Consider the following 21,155-nt stretch of genomic DNA (forward strand, 5'->3'; position numbering starts at 1 on the left):
ACCTGATCTCCACTGAGGCCATAGACCTCACTGGGGAGGAGCAAGAACTTTGTATAGGCAGGTTGAGATTAAGACATGTTTGTACATGTCAAAAAGAAACCAGGGAAATCCAACTGATGTTAGGCAATTTGTGATCTACTGTATATTTCATCTTCTGTCTGTACAAGTAAGACATTATTATCAACATAATTTACCTTTGTGTTCCGAGCAACTCTCATGAACTCACAGACTCACTTACGAAAAAAAATGTGCTTGTTGTCATAAATCAGCACCATGCCAACTGTGGCCTACTAGGCCCCTGAAATGCCCATGGTTATGGTAAGACTGCCCTCCAGTGGCCATATGCAGGGACACTATCAGCCCAAAAGGATGTCAAGCGACATTTTTCCAACCAGTTTTGTGACATTGTTGGGAGTTTTCCATCAGACCTCACTGACAAGTATTGATCTGACAACTGCTGGCAATAGGTGTAACCGGGAGTCCTGCGGGATTCAATGTCAGCCTTTAATCTGTACCATTAAACAGGAGCTTATTGTCAGCAGTCGAGGGGCATGTTGAGAATAAGAGGGTTTAAGTCTCTTTGTCAGTCTCGTGACATTGCGTTCAGAAGCCATTACATCTCCTTTTACAATAGAATCACTGTTACGCGACAGCTGCATAAGCAGGGCCTTTTCCTCTAATTACACTCACCTTGTCAGTATGGTAGAATAATACTGTAGGTGATGTAAATCATTAACCATGGCTGACCTAAGCCTATTTGAATCTATGAGCAGCTTTAATAGCCCTCTCCCCCAGGGTCCCGGTACGTCACTATGAATTGTATAGTTGCACAATCTTGTGTCAGTGATATGTGACATCATAAGAGGGGACGTCGTCACAGAAAGTAAGAAAATAACATAACTAAGAAAATTAAATAAATATAAATTAATAAAATGTAAACACTGTAGATGTTTCTTCTTCTGCGAAGGATGTGGATACATCATTAGAGCAGGAAATATTGGAGTTGTGAAAATAATAATCATTAATTTTTGTAATTGTAATTTCCCATTGAATACCTCCTGCTGTGTGTGTATGGCCACTTGTAACCAGCTCTTTAAGACGGGGCCCTATGATCAGGAAACAAAGCATACCCACCCTTATCATGTCAGTTGATACTGTGTTTGAGTGGCACATGTTTCCAAACACATTTCCTCTTAAATTAGTAAAAAAAAAAAAAGAAAAAAAGAAAAAAGTAGTAAGCATAAAACCAGTTGTCCACTGGTCCCAACTGGTAATGGTTTCTGCAACATAAGAATATTTTTCATTAAATATAGTTCACAGTTGGTTATAGGTGATTCACCTTTCTGAGTGGCTACAGGTGACCCTTTAAAACAAAGGAAGTGCTTCACTATTACACTACAGTTGTGTATAAAGTACTTAAAATTGGTCACATGTAGACAAATTACAGAATTATGTAATATTATCCAATTGTACAGTCTATATTTAATTCAATTTCTGCACAATGAGTACTTTTACTTTTGATACTTTAAGTCGCCTTTAACTGATAATACTATTATTTAACTAACTTAACCTAAACCAATGATTTGAACAGTTCTTCCAGCACCGCCAGAGAGCCACTATCAGTCAATGTATGTAGTAAAAGCTGAATATTAGAGGAGCGGGGGGGGGGGGGGGTCATTAAGGATCACTAGAACAGGACATGTTACAGGAGCAGAACTCCCCCTAATCTCTACAGACACAGTATCTAGTTTATATTTTGTGAAAGAGAACAATAACATCAACAGGAGCCCCCCCCTTTTTTTCCCTCCTCTCTCTCTCCCACCAAAGCAGTCCTATGTCGTGGGAGGAGTTTGCTTTGGGACCCACAAAACTTTTGCGTGTGCGCGTGTTTTCGACGCCACGCCTCTGTGCGTTTTCCTCCGCGCGGCGTTGATCCCATACCAAAAACTCATACTTGGCATTCCGCCTTTTTTTCTCCCCCCCCCTGTCAAACTCTATCGTTTTTTTATTTTTATTTTTGCCGAGGAAACACCCGCGATTCCCAAAGCAACCCTGCCGTAGAAAAGCAAAGTCTCCAAGAAGAGGAGTGTGTGGCTGTAACAGCGGGGCAGGAAAGCCATTGTGAGGTGAGTGCGCTCTCAGATACTTCTTTGTTGTGTGCTGCAACTTTCATGCTGCAGCATCTGCTCCGCTTCGTGTGTGCTTGAAAGTTTTGGGATATTTGACATATTTCGCATTTTCCCCGCCGCTGCTTTGCTGATTCAGAGCCTCGTGTGTTTATCAGGGAGTTTTCTCTGTAATTCACTCAACCCCCCCTAGCCCCCTTGTCGTACTGTAATTGCAAATACTTTTCAGGTCTCTCGGACTTTTAGTGTGGAGTTTGTTGAGGTATTATTAGCACGGCGAGCTAACAAACTAGCATGCCAGCTCGAGTGTGTTATCAGTGGCTTGTCTGGACTACATCCGCTTAAATCGAGTAAATAACACTTCTTCGTAGACTTTTAAGTGGTCGTACAGTGTTTTAACAACTTCTAGGCCCAGTTTCGTGTCGGTTTCCCCCCCTTACTTTGGATCAAAGGCGGATTTTGCCAACTCACAGTTGGCTAAACGGCTTCCAACCGTTGAACGTGATTTCATTTCCCCCCCCTCTAACATGCTAGCAAGATGGGATTCATTTCTCGGTACTGTGAAAGACTGGTTTTACTGGTTCGACAGAAGTCAAGAGGAGAAATAAGACCTTTTGTTAGTCTCCAGCACAGCTTTCCTGACAGAAATTGGTGTAAGATGTGACCTTTTTTTTTTTTTTTTTTTTTTTTAAAGGGTTCAGAGAAGTTCATTGGAGTGCTTGAAGCCGGATCAATTTATCTGTTTCTAAAAAGGTCTGTAGGATGGTAACTTAGAAACTGGTAGTAACTGTAGTAATAGTAGTAGTAGTCGGCTGAAGTGGCCGTGGAAATCTGAAAGTACTGTGATGAAATCTAGCTTGGTTGACCATATTGTCACTACTGTTCCCATTGGAGCAGAAGGCAGCCCGTAATGTGCATGTGTCTTGTCAGTGTTTGCTGAGCTCATAGCTTTATTTAGCTCAATGGCTCCTCACTGCACTAAACACCTGACCTTTTGGCCACTGGGAGCTATATTGAAACTGGCGAGCCATTAGTGCATAATGTCCTAACTTTGCATCACCACCACACTGGCAAATGACAAAGCTGCATTGTCCAAATCTAAGCCAAAATTGTTTACAGGTAACCTTCCCGCTTTATGTGTTACTTTATACTGCAATCAAAGACAACAGATCTGTCGCAGATTCTACGTTTATAAAGTTGAAAGTGTTCAGTTTTAGAGTTTTTGAGTGGTGTTAATTCAACGTATTATTGACGCCGTACTTAGTATTTATAAATGGGTTGGGCAAAACGTTATAAACACCTTGATATAATGCAATCCATTTTAACACCGCTGCAAACTACTACCTCAGTAATAAATGTGTAGGTAAATTAATACGTAGCTAATAGTGTCAGTCTAAACAGAACATCATTATCCTTTTGTAAAGGTAGAATTTATGGCTGAGCTGTTGTATTGGCTTTGACACTGACTTTACTTGCTCATTGTTTGGTGTCCCACAGACCCAACTGTTGTACGTGCCATGTGTTTACCACAAACCGAGAGTTGATTAGAGTGATGAAATATGGAAATTATTGTAATGATGTATTGTTATTACTCCGTGTCAGGACATATTGGATTTTGCGTGAACAAATTTACATTGTTTTGCCAAAAAAAAAAACATTCACAGACAAAGTACAGTTATTGTCTATAGCAGCGGTTCCCAGCTTTTATTTTGTGACCCTGTAGGATTGAGCGATGTGTGTGATCCAAGTAGTTCAACCAAAGTGGTATATTTCTGTATCCGATTGTTTTATTTGAAGGCTTTTATCGGCCTGAATAGGTGAAAGTATCAAGTATTTCAAGAAAAAAGTTATCCACATAATTTAATCAACTCATGATCCCCTCAGATTTAACCCCAGGAACTACTGTACTGTATATAGTGATGTTACTAATGTTTGGGGTTAGTTATACCCAAGAGAGGTCTATACAACTGTTTTGTAAGATATTCTAATATAACTAGGAAATGTCTTGAAGTATCAAGGTGATAAAACTATTCTTTGTACGTTTCTTGGAGCTGGTAAAAGGGCCCAGGGTGTCTACACAACCTTAGAAAGAAAGAACATTAAGGTTAATAAAAACCAGCCAGGACAAACAAACATCTTCCCAGTTGCTGACTTCTCACACAGTAAAACTCTCAAGACAGTCGTATCTCCCTCCCTTGTTCTTTTAGGCTTTGCTCTTTCCTAACCATCTCACCAGGGCCTGTCTGATCTCTATGGCAACAGCACAGTCCCGTCAGCAGTGATTGAAACTGGGAAGGCCCTCTGCAGAGTGTGTCCAATAAGCCCACCACAGCAGGAAAAGCTCTGCGACCACACTGATCCTCTGTGGTTCGTATGTGGCAGGGACCATGTTAGCCACACTCTGGAAAACATTACACACCAGGCAGCATTCATGTTGCATATGTGTGCCTGTGTTTGAGGAGACTTGGAGCATCCTCAACAATAACAAAAGAATGTGTAATTTCCTCATGTGGCCTATGCAGGCAAAGTTGCAGGCTTCTGGGAAGTTCATATGGCTCAAGTACTGCCTTTTAAACTAGCTTTTCTAGGATGATTAGCAAAGGAAAATGACTGGTCAATTTGTCATCTTGCATCCACGGGTGTAACCTTAATAGCTAGACCAACTGGTGGTGTCGTCGTTGACCTTGGCCAATGGTCAGCGTCTTTATACATTTGCAAGCTTAATATTTTGCCGTTTTTCCTGTCAGATATTTAACCCTGAATACCAGGGCTATTAATACCCCCTGTAAACAACTTCAGATGAATCTGATCTTGCTCTTGGTGAAGTGTGGAGACATTTGGAGTCTAAGACATTTGGAGTCCAAGACATCTGTCACCGTTCTCGGCAGCCGCGAGTTAATCCTGGTCCCGTCCATACGTCACAATGTCGGTGATGTAGATTAGCTAAGCGCAGAGCCAGTCTTTAGATTTTCTTGACCTTTTCTTAAACTTGTTGACTCACAGATTTGATTTGATTTTTGTGAGCAAGTACAAATTAAGAACTTCGGTGGGATTCAATAATATTTTCTGGTTTTTGAAAAGCGCCCCTTAGTCACATTTGAGAAGCTGGATAGTGGAAACAGAGATTGGGAATTTTGTCTCTCTCTCCACTAGCACATTAGATTAAGATACTTGAGAATTAGCCTTGAATACTCCAGGTTCTAATATTTTGCCTTTTTCTCGTACTTTTAAATCTGCATCTCATTGCATAATCACATGTGTGGTTCAGTGCTGATAACAGCATTTTCAAGGCTTTCGTTGGCCTCCTTCCATGCTCTGTGCTGCTTAGAGTGTCTCCACTTCTCTCACTCCAACATAGCATAAAAGAAGGATTTTTATGTATGCTGCTTACAAAATGCTTGAAATGCCCGTCGGTTTTAAGATGGAGAAGAGATTTTCACATGGATAACAATGAAACATGTTGTTTGTTTCATAATCAGATGAAGGGTGATCATATTCTTTCCTTGCTAACCAATTCAAGAAACAAAATACACATCTAGGCTGCTATTATTGTGCAGTGGTGTGCACTGGTGAGGTGAAATATCTGTAACCACAAAAATGTCTTTTGTTTATTGTTACCTGTGCACAGACTATACACTTTAGGGTTTGTATATGTTGCTTTAATAGATGATTTAAAGCTGCGCTGTGTTTTCAAAACATAGAGGAGACGGCTACATTAATTTCTTTAAACCTCGCTGATTGCGATGCCTTTTTGTGTCAATTCATCAGCTATCAAAACAAATACTGCTCTCTGCTCGTACACTGTGGTAGATATTGTGGTGTAATGCTTTTTTAATGTGGAAGAAAATCCAGCGTGAAACCTGGGTCATGACGAGCATTGCTATTTGTATTGTTTCTATTTTAATGGAATTTACCTTGATGATTATTGATTTATTACTGCAGGTAATAACCAATCAGAGGGACTATCGATGTGACAGATGTTCATGAGCTAGTGTTGCATCCTGTCCCATCTTTAGAGTCTATAGAGATTTGACTAACATTAGCAGCTCTGTCCCGATCATTATTGAATTTGGTGAAATTTGCACTCCAACTATGTTAACCGAGATAGCGTTAACTCCTTATCCTCGTCGTCTCTTGTAACGTTGTCATTTCAGTTGTCCAAAAAAACGGTCAACAGCTAAATGAGAAGGCTTTCTTCGTCTACCTCTTTTTGAAATAAAGGAACCATTATTTTAAAAATGTTGAGTATTAAATCTGCTACTGTTATCATTGTAAACTGCCTACTATTCCAGAACAGGAAGTTCAGGCATAGCAAACTGAATTCTTTACAATGCCCATCTTGTGCCTCCTAGGTGTGTTGTGGCCGGAGCCGTCATCATTGCGTCGGAGTGGAGTTGCCGTGGCAGCCCTGACGGGGCGCAGGAGGAGGGTGCCGATGGAGAAGGCCTGGCAGACGGGGCGGACCGTGGATTGGATGGCGACCCTGAGGGAGTGTGGAGTCCAGACATTGAGCAAAGCTTTCAGGAAGCTCTGGCCATATACCCTCCCTGCGGCAGGAGGAAGATCATACTTTCAGATGAGGGGAAGATGTATGGTGAGCAACTGTGCATTTCTGTCCTGACATAATCCAATCCACCTCTTCCCTACTCCAGTCTCAAATTCAAAAGCCAAAGTCTTCATGTTTGTGTTAAATGCCTCCTTAGATACTTAAAATTTGTCACTATAGTTCTTTATGCTTGGCTCTTCTTTTCAGTAATGATAGCAAGGTTATTATAAAGTTCACAAGACCACTTTAAGTACTTATTTGGAATTGGAAGCCTTAAGCTTGTGGGAATGACTTACTGTACTGCGGGAGGTTCTTCTCTATAGTGATGTCTGGCTGATTAACCATTGCAGCAATGTCGTAAGGGAATGCGTAGTAATTGTAAGGCCACATACCATTGTATGCATGCGCTGCAAGACAATGGATGATTTAAATTAAGATTTTGTATTGTTGTTGATTATCGCTTCTAAATAATTGGTTGAGATAACCTTTTTAAATTGTACTGTTTAACTTTTACAGAATGATGAAACTATTTCTGGTGTGGTTTGTTTTTCCAAGGAATCTCCTCAAAGGCCAGTAGTGATCCGCCGAGTGCACTTTGGAACCCAGAGGGTTATTGATCGTTCTTGTGAAGACCTGTTAGTTTGTGCCCAGGTGATCTGCTCGCAGATATTTTGGGAGAGGGCTATTTAGCTTTGAGGTCAAAGGGCAGCCAGTACTGACAGGGTCAAAGGATAGAGCAAGTTGACATTACTGGTCAGGTTAGGGTTATCATATTAAGAAGTTGCTTGACTGCTTAAGGGCTCTAGTTCCAGCTCTGATTGGGCTGTAGTTACTAATTCATAATGGTAGGGTTGCACAATATATAATTCCAGCATTGACCTTACACTGTGTTCAAGTGCAATGGTCACGTTGCAAGACGTGCCTGGTCAACCAAGAAAAATAACGCTAAAACACTTTTGCTACTGAGTAAGTCAGTAAAATTTGCACAGTTTTGATTTTCCATGAGTAATCTACAGGAAAGGTCTGTCTGATATTACATAATTCAGGCGAAATTAAGGGTTCTTGGAAACAGACAGTTTGATCAGTTCCCAGTGTGCTGTGGTGGACGGGTGGATTTCATCAATTTATCAAACCAAAGCAGGCCCCACTAGCCGCCTACCACTACCTGAAAAGCATTGCCTGTTTTTGATGTTGTTTGATAAACTGATCAAGTGCACCCCTTGCAGGCCTGCAGTCTGTATCACTTGTCTGTAAACAGAGCTGAACCAAGTGCGGTAGAAGGAGGGTGGTTTTGAGGATAGAATTTTTAACTACCCGAATGAAATGATAATTGTATATCTGTATATGAAGAACACACTGCATGTATCTGATCTCTATCTAATTTCTTCTGTTTTTATATATATTGCAGAAATGATTTTTTTCCAATATTGTGCAGCCCTAGTCTACAGTACTGCATAACCAGTGTTGTACTGTTTGTTTTCATTAGGATCTGTTCAGAGCGCTGCTTGTGAGTAGAGCTTTGATGTATTTTGACCGTTTCTTTCTACCTTATTGAAGGCTTTGGCTAGCACCCAACATTCCCAGAATTTTTTTGTTTTGTTTTTCTTTTTTTGAGGGTATCATTCCTGTCTACGACAGCCTGTGTCATGCATTTCTGTGTGTGTGTGTGTGTGTGTGTGTGTGTGTGTGTGTGTGTGTGTGTGTGTGTGTGTGTGTGTGTGTGTGTGTGGTGAGGGAAACGGGATACGTGATCCGATGTGACAGAAAGGGAAAAGTTTGTTTCAACATTGCGGCATTTTCTCCTTTTGTGGAAGTGTGGGCTCACTGTGTTGACCACCCCCACTTCCGTCTCAATAAACAAGGATAGTCCCACTGCTACACACATTCACACGTTGGAAAGTTGCACTGACACTTTGAACATAATACCCACGCTCACATTAACCCGCTGGTGTCTTCAAACAAGTGTCAAACCACCCCCAGACTTTTGAATCACTGCCTCTTAATACACTACTGTGAAAAACTTGAAAATGTATGAATTACTGTATGTGTACTTTTTAATCTTCTATGTGCTCACTAAAAGTGTGACTGCTTTTCTTCACACATGAGCAGAAGATGTAAAAGATGTTACAGACTCTTGTTACTCTCCCTATAGTCCTATATTGGCAGATTGCCAGTGCGTCCTTTCAAACATGGTAACAACTGGTAAAATTGGCAGAGCGTTCCTGGATTACAGTTCCTGTCTGAAATCAACTCATTTCACTTAACTGGATCAGGCAATTTCAGAAAATTGCACCACTTAGTGTAGCTGTTAAAACCAGGAGAAGATGACATTAAAACTAATTTTAAGAATTTTATAATATGCTAAATCAGTTCTACCTCAAGCCATGTGAGTGTTCACCTCCTGCTAAACTAGGCCAGCCGTAATTGAGCTCCAGTCTCTGTGCTGTCTTTGCGCTCAGTTATATAGTATGTTACTACCATGACGTCACCCTGGATTATAGTGTCAAGCATGTATTCCCAAATAAGGATGATCAGCAGATGGATCACTTGCTCTTGCACTCACAGGGTGACACAAATAAAACAGAGGCTACTTGTTTAAATGATATTTTAGTATCATGATGGGTAATAGGTGCTAGTTTGTTGAGACTTTGCTAGAGAGGAGTTGTTTTATGACATGGGTCATTTTTAACTTGATACTTTCAATACACTTCAACTATGACCCTGGAAATTAGAAGGTTGAGCTGCAGGGAAAATAAACCAACCAGAGCTTGCTGATGCCACTGTGCTGACCTTCAATTCGCTAAAATGCAATGTGGATTCTTGATTAGTTTTGGTTACCCTGTCATTGTTAATGATTGCTAAAACATTTTGTGTTTTTTCTGCATCTGAAGGGTTGCAAGCCAGAAAAAAGGTCTCAGAAGATGTGTTATCATATCTCCTCTGCAGCCATCTAGGATCTACTCTACTCTGCTGGAGCTCTCTTGAATTTAAAAGCATTCCAAAGACATTTGACGAATAGCTTTGATTGTTAAGTTTGCGATAGGAGTAAAAGTTCACTCCAAAGTTCAAATTATACTTCTAGCAGTTTGATAAATACGGGACTAAATCAAATCTTTTGTGAGGATGTGGTTGAATTCATTTAGGGTGGGTGTCGATTTACATAGGGAACTGACTCAACTCGGGTCAAAGACAGGCTCATTCAGATTGTCAAACAGAAATCTGGCGGGGCCTCTTCACACCCTTCTGTGAGAAGGTCGGACTCCACTGGTCCTCAGTGAAATATGCTTGATATTTGGCAGTTACTTTTTGCGGTTTTTAATTGCGTAACCCTATTGAAATAATGACCAAATAAAGTTAAATTCCAGTGTGTTTAGTTTTGTCGTCTCACCGGCCCACTGTCTGATTCTCTTTATCTCTCTTTTTTTTTTTTAATGAAAATTCTGTAATCTTCATTTTGAATCAAATGGGTAAACACTTCATTAATTTGGCAGATGAAGAAGAAAAGGAAAGATTAATTAACATGAATTGTATGTAATGTTTCCTAACTCATCTTCCAGTGCGCCTCGTGTTCTGGTATCAAGGTGTAATTCTCACATATTACAGTGGAACCTTACTTCTAATGAAGAAGCAGTTGGCCATATGTAGAGTAGTGATAGGCTGCAGGGAAATGCATGTGTCCTGTTTTGGGAATTGGAGCAGACTGCTGGGTCTGAGTCAGCCCCTCCTGTTGATTTTGGGGGAATTCTGTGTTCTGGTAACTCCACAAAGCTGATGTGACTCAGCCTGATGTGAGCTAAGTCCCTACAGCATCGCACCACTTCCCAGAAAGGAGGAGGATGATATTGATGATATTAGAGCATTTGTTTGCGTGATTAAATACTTACAGCAGTGGAATCTATCCGTAAGGCTTCATATAGCCACCTTTATCTTAAGCCTGTCTCTAATTCTGACATCTGCAGCAGAGTGAATAGTGAGTTGCTCACCAGTTACAATTAGAGACAAGCAGATCATCAGGTGTGGTTTGAAGCTGGGGGAGGCAGAGAAAGAAAGCGCTGACCATGCAGTATGTAGTGACCGCATTTTAGAACTATATATGATGACCTCTCTTCTCTTTTTTCCCCTCCATTCTCAGCACTTGTCCCTCTACTTTAGAGCTCTGCCATTGAGCAAGGCCAAATTTTGACTAAATTAACACATGCTGACCTTTTTAATGAGGGTATCATACAGACACAGAAATTGAAAGTTTGACTGTCCATGTAATTGTGTGTGTATGTGGGAATGCGGTAGACTTATGCGAACCCTACCATCTTCACACATACACACTAAAAGTGCAGTCCCATTAAACTTTCATATAATGCTGGCTACCTTTTTAAATGCATTCTGGGGATGGAAAACATATCCACATCTATCTTTATCTTCTTTGGTGTCATACCAAAGCCTGATCTCTGAATTTAGTACAACCTAAACAAACGTTTGGCCATATTCTCAATGTCACTGCGACCCCTAGGCTGAAAAACGTGGAGGACTCAGGGTCTTGCCAGGTGTGATATGATTGCACTTAAGAAGATGAATGTTATTCGATACACACCAAAATAGAGCCTCTGTGGTTTTCTGTGTTGCAGTAGACTTGAGATCAAGTACTGATTAAGTTTGGCCTAATGTTGATGTATTCAGTCATGCTCTTGCCATCTTTGCCTTTTTAGGTTCGTATTTGTTTAAGTGAACAAATGAGATTGGTTGCACCAGTTGGTGGAGTGCTGTAATCAAAAACATGCAGGCCTATTTTGTGAACGTACCACAGATAGAAAACATGGCACAACCTTTGGAAACTCCACATGTAAACTGACTCAACATCAAGCATCATTACATTTGGTACAGAATTGTGGCTTTCGTGATTTTTAACATTCATTTTCTGTTGATGAAATGGATACAGATTTTAGGTAATTTGTAAAAAGGTAAAGATTGTGCAGTTTGGTTTATGAACACTTCAGATTCTGTCCATTTTTATTTTAAAAAAGTATACAGCCCTTCGTGCCTCAAGACTTGAGACGGGGTCACCAGCATAAACAGACCATTTACTAACAGCTAGGTGTTCTATAATAATAAAGATACTGAGGGTCGGCAGTAACAGAGGCAATTGACTGAACTTAAATTTGAGTAGCAACCATGTTTTGTGCCCCCCCCCAGTGAAAGAAACTTATTTAAATGGAACACCATTCCCATATGGCTCCTCTAGACTTTCCAAATCTTATTGGACAAATGGATCAAATTCAATGTATTCTCCATTCCTTGGTTTAAGTGCTCAATTCCAATATTTTTCCATTATTTTCTCATTTCTAGGTCGAAATGAGTTGATAGCTCGCTATATCAAGCTACGAACAGGGAAGACGCGCACACGTAAACAGGTAAGCACAGATGTTATTCAAGACTGCAACATTTACATGTGTTTTATGTACTTCAGGGGTCTCAAACTGACGGCCCTAGGACCATTTCCGGCCCTCCATCCCCCTCCCTCTGGCCCACGGCATGATGTCAAAAATATAATCCAGCCCACATGATTTTTTTTTTTTAGTTTAAATTACCCTTTCATATACAATTATCAAAAACACAATTCTGTTTTTAAAAATATATTTAATTTGACGCAAAATAAGGGCACAGGTCAAAGGTGCCCGCAAATGTGTGAAATCTGTTAATAAGAGAGGAGGTTTCGGGGCTTTATTTGTTGTTTGGCTGCATAACAATGATATGAGAGGATATGGTGATAACAATGTATAGGAACTGCTGTTTGCATTTTATTTTAGTTAAGTATGATATTATTAATGGAGATAGTTGCAGAACATTGCACTTTCTTCTAATACTTGACATTGAAGTGGCCGTCCTATCAGATGACAGTACCAGCAGTGGCCCCAAGCCAAGTCTGAGACCTCTGATGTAATAGAATTTGCTAGGTGCAGCTTATGTACCTCATGATATGTTTATTTTGTTGTCATTTACCCATTCATCTTGTTAAAGTGATTATAAATGGACCATGGCTATTTAAAATTGCTAAATGATCTTGTGAATGTGTGCTTTTTCATGGGGGTAACCCTGGCCCAATAGGTGTCTAGTCATATTCAGGTTCTGGCACGTAAGAGGGTACGAGAATACCAGACCAGCATCAAGGTGGGTGCCCGCTTAATCAACTCTCCCTTCCCTCTGTAGTCACATCCCCTCTTCTTCTCCTTTCCCTTTCCTTTTCCTTTTTCCTTCATCCTGTCTTTCGTCAGGTCTCTAGTCACCTGCAAGTCTTGGCCAAGAGAAAGTCGCGTGACATTCAGTCTAAGCTCAAGGTACACACTCTCACTGACTTTACCATGCTAGCTGCTTCGCTTTGCATGTGGCCCAAATCCAATTTAACCCATTAAATCACCAAATTTGTCTTTGTCAGAGCTTATGGCAGATTTATGCTTCTCCGTTACTGTACGTACAAGAGGAGTCTCCATACGTACGTACATGGAGGGTTCTGCCACCGTTGACGTACACATAATCTAAAATTTAACTACGTGTCATGGCTACAGGGACTGCAAGAACTCTAACCAGTTAACTTCGGCCATCATTTTGTTTTCATTAACAATAGACAAATTTAAAGGAGAAAGTGTTGCATATCCTTTTAGCCATCTAAGGCAGGATCCTTGGAACACCCAAATAATTAGGTATGTGATTGTAATACCATCATTAGGGCTCTGAGATAGTGTTAATGGCTGTGGGAACATGGAATGGCAGGCTACTTGTATGCTTTAAAGGTCTCACTAGTTTGCTTTTTGTCCAATTTTGATGCCGTTGCTCAGTGCAAAAGCCAGATGTTTAGAATGTGCTTGTGTATCATAATATCTGGAAAAGAGGTTTTTCTTGTAATGCATGGCAGTAATGTTGATCTATTTATTTCAGTTAAAAGGCGTGTGGCTTTGGACATATAATTGCATTAGATTCAGTAGCCATCATGGTTTACCTAAGCATGTGCATGGCTGTAGTACTTTACATGAATGCTTACATACACACAGACATGCAGGGAGTTTTTAATGTGCACCTCATCCATGTGCACATATGACAGTTTTCTCTTTTTTAAAATCATTTCTGATCTCAACGTTCTCGCTCTAAGAAATTTCCCTCAGTCCTTTTGTATCTTTTCTGTTTAAGTCGTTTTCTTGTGGTTTTACCATGCCCTGTAATAAAGGTTCTTTTTGACTTTTGCACCAAAGGCATTAAATTGCTGCTCTCTAATAGACATTTGGGGAGAGTAACGTGTTCAGATTTCAAGGCCAGTATATTTCCTGGTATATGTCAGTTTATAGTCAGTATAGATTAATATGATGTAGCTTGTCCTGTCAATGTGAGATTTTTTTTACTAGCTTAGCATGACTGTGTTTGACAATGTAGGTTTGGGGTGCAGTCCCTTAAAATAGTTATATGTGGTTAGCAAGGTGTTTTCCCTTGTTGCCTAACAGTGATTATGTGACCTGCTTTTATTTTGAATGTACTGAAGTTAATTAATAATGTGTCTTCTTTGCCATAGGCCATGAACTTGGTAAGTTTTGGTTATACAACTACAGTTTTCTGCTTCAGGCTTTGTGCTTTGTGGTTGGCATCACATTACTTGCTAGTCCACAATGGAGTTTTACTGCCAAACTCCAAACTCCTGCTCATTATTCTTTTGTTTTTAGTGGCTTTAGTTAATTACTGGTGATGGCTCCAGTTAGCTCTCCTAGCCTGCTAGCTTGGTGTGCCTCTTGCTTTGGCATCCTTATGTATTTGCTTTGCACTCTGTCCTGTCTTCCCTCGTAGTTACTGCATCATGCTGAAATACTGTATAACATGTTGGCTGGCTTGCTGTCTAAATTGGCTGACTGAAGGTTGGCTGACTCTGGAACCTTAACCTTAATTGTACTGGATTCTTCGAGATGGAGCATTATCATTGTGTATTACTTTGTCTTTCCTCATTCAGGACCAGGTATCCAAAGACAAGGCACTGCAGACAGTAGCCAACCTCTCATCAGCTCAGATTGTGTCTGCTAGTGTAATGAAACCCCAGACTCCGTTCCCTCCACCAGTCAGAGTGAGACACTAACACACAGACACACACACATCTGTTCTTTTCTACCCACAGGGTAAAAGTGAGTAATACTATCTGCTCTGTCTCCCTTCTTTCTTTGTGTTTAGTTTTGGCCCGGACCTATGCCAGGACAGCCTGGACATTCTCAGGAGTAAGTATCACTGGCAATTTGTTTGTTTAAAATTGGAGAGAACTGGTACAGTTGCTCATTTTTGGGTTCCTACTCCACTTTTTACAGCATCAAGCCCTTTGCACAGCCACCGTACACTACACTACCAGCCCCTGTCCCTGCAGCTATCAGTAAGTTCGAACGCAAACTTTTTATTTTTTAGTCATTAGCAATGATTATTGTTATGTTAATTGTGTTTTTCTGGTTTAAATGTTTGGCAGGTTATGAGCCCCTGCCTCCCCCACGCCCTGCAGCTATAACAGCTCCTGTATGGCAAGACCGAACCATTGCCTCAGCAAAACTTCGGCTACTGGAGTACTCTGCTTTCCTGGAGACCCAGAGAGACAGGGAGACGGTACAGACATCCAGACGATAAACAATACATAATAAAATATAAAAATAAAACTTGTCCTCGTTTTTCCGCTCTTTCTTATGACTTCTCTTTCTTTCCTACAGTATAAACACCTTTTCGTACACATTGGCCCATCAAACCCAGGGTACAATGACCCTGTGTTGGAGTCCATAGATGTGAGGCAGATTTACGACAAGTTTTCTGAGAAGAAAGGAGGCCTTAAGGAGCTGTATGAAAAAGGGCCACACAACGCATTCTTCCTCGTCAAGTTCTGGGTCAGTACACAAAACCAGATTAGATTTTTTTTTTTAGTAACCTGGAATTTTGAGAGGCATGCTGCAGAAAAGTCAAGTCAACAAATTTGATAAATTATCACAAGATGTCAGGAGATCATTGCTGAATTGTACAACTTTGATACTACAATGCAGTTTAGCCTTTACATCAGATTTTATTAGTCATTGCTTAAATTGTTGGTTTAAGTTGGTGTTACAACGCTCTGTTTACAGTCTGATGTTATAACGTGATACACCACACGGGGGAAGTAAAGTCAATGTGATGCTGGAGGGGTTTACACAGGAAATTACTTCCTCATTGGTAGTTGCTTGTTAAACAGTATTTGTTTAAAGGTGTCCTCTGGAGTTAAGGTTGTTGTAAACAAACAAAAGTTATGTTTCCATTCAGTGTTAAGCACCAAAGTGCATTGTTTGTACCATTTTTAAAGCTGAGTTTTAAAGTATTTTAAATCCTGCATTGTTTACATCCATGTTTACTAGCCTGCAGTCAGTCTTCTTTCTCGCCATGCCTTGTTAGCTCCTCTTGTTGATCAGTGGAATAGTGTGAAGCCACTGGAAGGCTGTATCTTTGTGCACTCACATAAGACAAACAAAATTGACACCCACTCATAGAAAAATAGATCCATAGTGCTACCACAGGTCTGAAACTCCACAGGGAACCTTTAACTATTGTGACACACAAGAAATGCACCTTAAGTTCTTTTATGTGTTGCTTAGAGCAGTGGTTCAAAAAAGCCTATATATAAGAGGTTCAATCCAGCACCTCATTTATTAGTAAAGACACTAATACTTGACATAATGTTTAGAATCTATCACTAAATTAATGGTAAACCTTATTTTTTTATTATCACGCAATAACACTAAGACAGCATTATAGTTGCATTGAACTGCGTCATTTTTCATAATTTGCTCTTAAAATTTAGTGAGAAACATGGAAGTGTGCTTCACTGAGAATCTTTGTCATTCTCTGTGATAGGGAGGCAACTGCAATGACCAAACTCTTTTCTGGAGGTGTTATTGCAGTTACGGCAGTTAACGACTGCATTGAAAAGGGCAGTACTGTATATAAATTGTGGTTTATCAAACTTGCATTGACATTTTTTAATTGAATGTGTAATATATTTATTTTAGGAATAATGAATATATGAAAAATTTCTCGTACCCCATGCAGTACTCCAAAGTACCTCATTTAAGAAACACTGGTTTAGAGCATTTGCTGAGACTTACTGATTTAAAGCCAGAGGAAAATTCTGAACCTTTGCCTGAAGAGTCACAGTAGTAACCCTGATCCCTGATGTGTGCTGGAATACATAATGATGGGTGTCTGTGTCTTTGGTATTGGCTTCCTTAGATTTTCCTCTACTTTTCTGTCTCTTTTTAACATTCATGGTTCATCTTTGGGCATGTCTCAGGCGGACCTGAGCAGTGACATTGAGGAGGGTTCTGGCGTGTTCTATGGAGTGAGCAGCCAGTACAGTGGAACAGAAAACATCACCATCAGTGTCTCAACAAAGGTCTGCTCCTTTGGCAAACAGGTGGTAGAGAAGGTTGAGGTGAGAAAACAAACTCTTTTCTTATGTGCATGAATGGTTTCATATCAGACCACATTAACACGTGATTTAACTGTGATATGCATGTGTGTATTCCTCCCATTCAGACTGAATATGCACATATGGAAGGAGGGAAGTATGTGTTCCGCATCCATCGTTCGCCCATGTGTGAATATATGATCAACTTCATCCACAAACTCAAACACCTGCCGGAGAAATACATGATGAACAGTGTACTGGAGAATTTCACCATTCTACAGGTATGTGCGTGTGTCTGTGCACCTCTGTCATCTCCTACGTCTATCTCTGGACTGCGTTTGTTCCTATGTTTTATTATTAAATCCTGACCTCCATGTTTTTTTTCCTGTCTCTCGCTAGGTGGTGTCCAACAGAGAAACTCAGGAGACTCTGCTGTGCATCGCCTTTGTGTTTGAAGTGTCCACTAGTGAACACGGAGCACAGTACCACGTTTATCGACTAGTTAACGACTAGCAGCACATTTCGTGCATGCAGAGACTCTCCACAGACTTTTTTTTTTGATACATACAGCATAAACACTATTTCCTGCTCAAACACACAGAATCCCCACTCCTCTACTCTAAACACATGTGTTTTTAATAGACCAACAGTCACACTGTAGTCACACCTGTTGTTTTAATGTGTATGCATTTCCATCAAACTATGCACACATTTCAACAACAACATCCTGTTACTTAAACACTAAAGTGGAATTAATTTCTATAGATTTTGACAAGACGTGTTATCATTCTTGGCGTTAATTATGAGTAAGTGTTGTGATGTTATACAATGTAATTATTCAGTCACAGAAATGTTTTACCCTGTGAAACTAATTGTGCACATCTCTCAATGTCAGCATCAAAATATCAGTTTATTGTATGTATTAGACTTTTCTTTTAAATTTTTTAGAGATTTCATTAACTGACATAAAAAAAACCATCATAAAAGACACCAGCAAAAGGCCTAACCTACATTTGAGGAAGTTTAAGATGTGATATTCTGATAACATGCATCATATGAATGAATATGAGCATTTCCAGGGAATTTTCTAAGCATATGCATTTACTTATAGGTGTGACTGATGTGAGACGAGTTTAAATATAGGTTGGCAAACAAATCATTTAATCAGTGTTAATGTAACTCTGCCACAATGACTCTTTCTTCTACAGTTTCTAGTATCTCTGTAACGTAGGAATTGAATGAGCCTATAATGGTGTCTCCTCTCACTGCTTAGTGTGGAATCATGATCTCCAGTTACTTTGATCAAAACGCTAAGGATTATACGAAAGAAAGTACACCTCTTCTCAGAATGTTATGCACTACATGTAAAGACATAAAAGCTGTATTTATATTTGAAACAGTGTCGGAGTGTAAAGAGAGCCATCATTTTAGGTGTATTTGCTGTTTTAAAGGTTTCCAGTGGTACAGGATGTGGAGGGAAAGCTCTTTTGATCAAATCTCAAGGAGGTTTGGCTCACTTGTCTTCGGAAACAAAAATAGTTCACAATCAGTTTCAGATTCAGTTCACACTCGGGTGTCAGCAGCATTATGAATGAAAGAATTATCTTTACTGTTAATTGACACAAACTGTTTTTACTTAGACTGTGTGTGGGCTTGCTGCAGTATTTCTACCTCCACGTGAGTTGGGATAAGAATGTGCTTTGGTTCATTAAGCCTTAACCTGAGGAGCACTGATGTATAGGATGTGTACACTACACTTGTAATGGTACTGTTTATAAGCCAAAACAAGATAAATAGACTCGTTTTTGTAAAGATGAATTATCTTTTTTGTATTTTACCAGCACAGCTAGAGGTGTTACTGTAAACATCATACATGATGGGTGTTCCGGTTGTGTCATTTTCGACGTATGCAAAATTATGTATGGTACAGACCACACTAAGGTCACCCACAGTGCACTGGGGTAGATTTTTGCCTGATAACACTAGCAAATTATTCAGCTTACACTTGCTTTTTTTTTCTTTTGTTCTATGTAATGTTTTTGGTTTCTGGTACACGTGGCTACCAGCATTTTTTTTTATATAGTAAATGTTATTTGACTCTATCACGCCCTCTCATGGCAGGATTATCTTTAACCATGTGGAAGGTGACAATGATTTGTCTTGATCATTAAAGTAAGAGCCGACTGGTTCCGTTTTTAAATAACCATATTCACTGTTTGGTCAGCCAAAATTGTTATTCTTTTATTTTTCCTGTGTACTCTGGTTGGCTGTGCCTCATCACTCCTTTGGTCAAGTATGTTCAGTGAATTAAATCTGTGCCTTTATGCTGTACCAATAAAATCACATGGTGTTTGCAGTTTGCAATTATGCAGCCTTTAGAGTCTTCATAATAACATTTAAACAATTGCATGAGAGAAGAAATCATCCTCAATACTTTTGGAGTACAAAATATGAGAAAATAAATTAAAACACTTTCTGGTCTAAATCCCCCCCCAATGTTTTCCATTGTTAAGGCACTACTATCAAAACAATATTTAGCCTTAGGCCTTTTCCATAGGAAAAAAAGCACATGTGTAAATGAGAAAATAAATAGATGAATTCCATTTAGCTGCTTCAGTCCCCACCTGTTTGGTGTTTTTTTTTTGACTGAGTGCTGTGAAATAATACCTATTCCTCCTGTATGTTTTCCCCCTTTCTGTCTTCACAGTAGCAATTTATTCACAGCAGCCATTTTGAACTAATACATTAGGGTAAACATAGTTGTTTTACCAATGACACTAATTAAGGTTCTGTTTCATTCAGGCCAAACAGAGTCAGGGGCCTGCTGTTGTGCATGTTGGCTCAGTGGAAAGGCTTTGCTACACTAAATGGTACAGAACCCAATTAGTGTAATTGGTAACACCAGTGTTTACCCCACTATTTCATGTCAAAATGGCTGCTGTGAAAAAGGTCTATAGGGACTTGAGTAGTCAGGTTTTCCACAACGTTACAGCCGCTTGGACAGTTATAATGACGTTTGTTATCTCGGATGAATTATACTCTTTCTGTCATACACACAAAGTTAATGCCACGTAGGTTGCAATTCTCATTTGGCCTACTAGGTGGTGCTGTCACTTCATTTTTTACAGAAGTTGTTCCTGTGGATAGATGAGTTCAGAGTCTGGTGTGATACAGAGCTGTCATCTCAAGTCTTTACCTTGACATACTTACATTAATGCCCTCACCCAGTCATTGTGTCTCTTTACTCACTCACACATACCAGGCCTCCCTGTCACAGTTGGATAACCTTGTTGGTGTTACGTTCACACAACAGCCAGTTTATATGTTTAAGCACAGTTTACTGTACTGAAAGCAATTAATGTTATGATTTCTCAATACTGAAGAAAAAAATAATAGCTGTAACAAATATACAAGGGTCAAACAGACTGATGTGTGACTTTAAATAATTCATTGTTTCTGTTTGGTGTTTCTTTTACTAAAATAATTGATGGCTATAGGATTAGATTATTTTGTGTTTTCTCTACTACTAGGCTACAGATTCTACACACAATACTGCACTGCTTGTGTAGGGCAAAGGTTTATGTTTATCAACAACAAAGCTGTCTTATCCGTCCAGATTACGCCACATATATGTCTTAATGTAAATATAACACACATCCTTTTTAAGCCTATAAACTATACTTGTATAGTGTGGGTGTGTATGCCTGTGAATAAACCTGAAAGCTCCAACTTCTGGTAAATATATGTGTTGGCAACTTTCCAAGGCAAAGGGACATATACAATGTGTAAGTCATAAGAGTAGTTATATGGTTTTATTAGGTATGACTTGACACATGTTCTGTGCGTCTGTGCGTCCAAACTCTAAAGTGGTTCTAACAATGCTCACTCCATGCAACCCATTTGCTTGGGATTTGAGGTGTTTGAGCACTTTAACTTTTATTTTAACTTTTATTTTAACATAACAACATGGCCCAAGCATGCAGAAAATGTGGCACAGCTGTAGAGTGACATCTGGCTTCATACGGATGTCCTAGGTGTAACGTTGTCAAGG

At 39.7% G+C, this 21,155-nt stretch overlaps 1 protein-coding gene across 1 annotated transcript; it reads left to right on the forward strand.

The window, feature by feature from the left end:
* Positions 1-309: 309 nt before the first annotated feature.
* Positions 310-19,471, forward strand: tead3a (TEA domain family member 3 a). Its single transcript, XM_051424968.1, has 16 exons — positions 310-318; positions 2,320-2,388; positions 2,821-2,879; positions 6,479-6,720; positions 12,013-12,077; positions 12,772-12,834; positions 12,939-13,001; positions 14,225-14,236; positions 14,654-14,764; positions 14,869-14,912; positions 15,000-15,061; positions 15,152-15,285; positions 15,387-15,557; positions 16,988-17,128; positions 17,233-17,385; positions 17,504-19,471. The coding sequence occupies exons 1-16, from the start codon at positions 310-312 to the stop codon at positions 17,615-17,617; spliced, it is 1,512 nt and encodes a 503-aa protein (XP_051280928.1). The 3' UTR covers positions 17,618-19,471.
* Positions 19,472-21,155: the final 1,684 nt, after the last annotated feature.

The sequence above is a fragment of the Dicentrarchus labrax genome, unplaced genomic scaffold (genome assembly GCF_905237075.1).
Source record: "Dicentrarchus labrax unplaced genomic scaffold, dlabrax2021, whole genome shotgun sequence".
Taxonomy (NCBI): Eukaryota; Metazoa; Chordata; class Actinopteri; family Moronidae; genus Dicentrarchus; species Dicentrarchus labrax.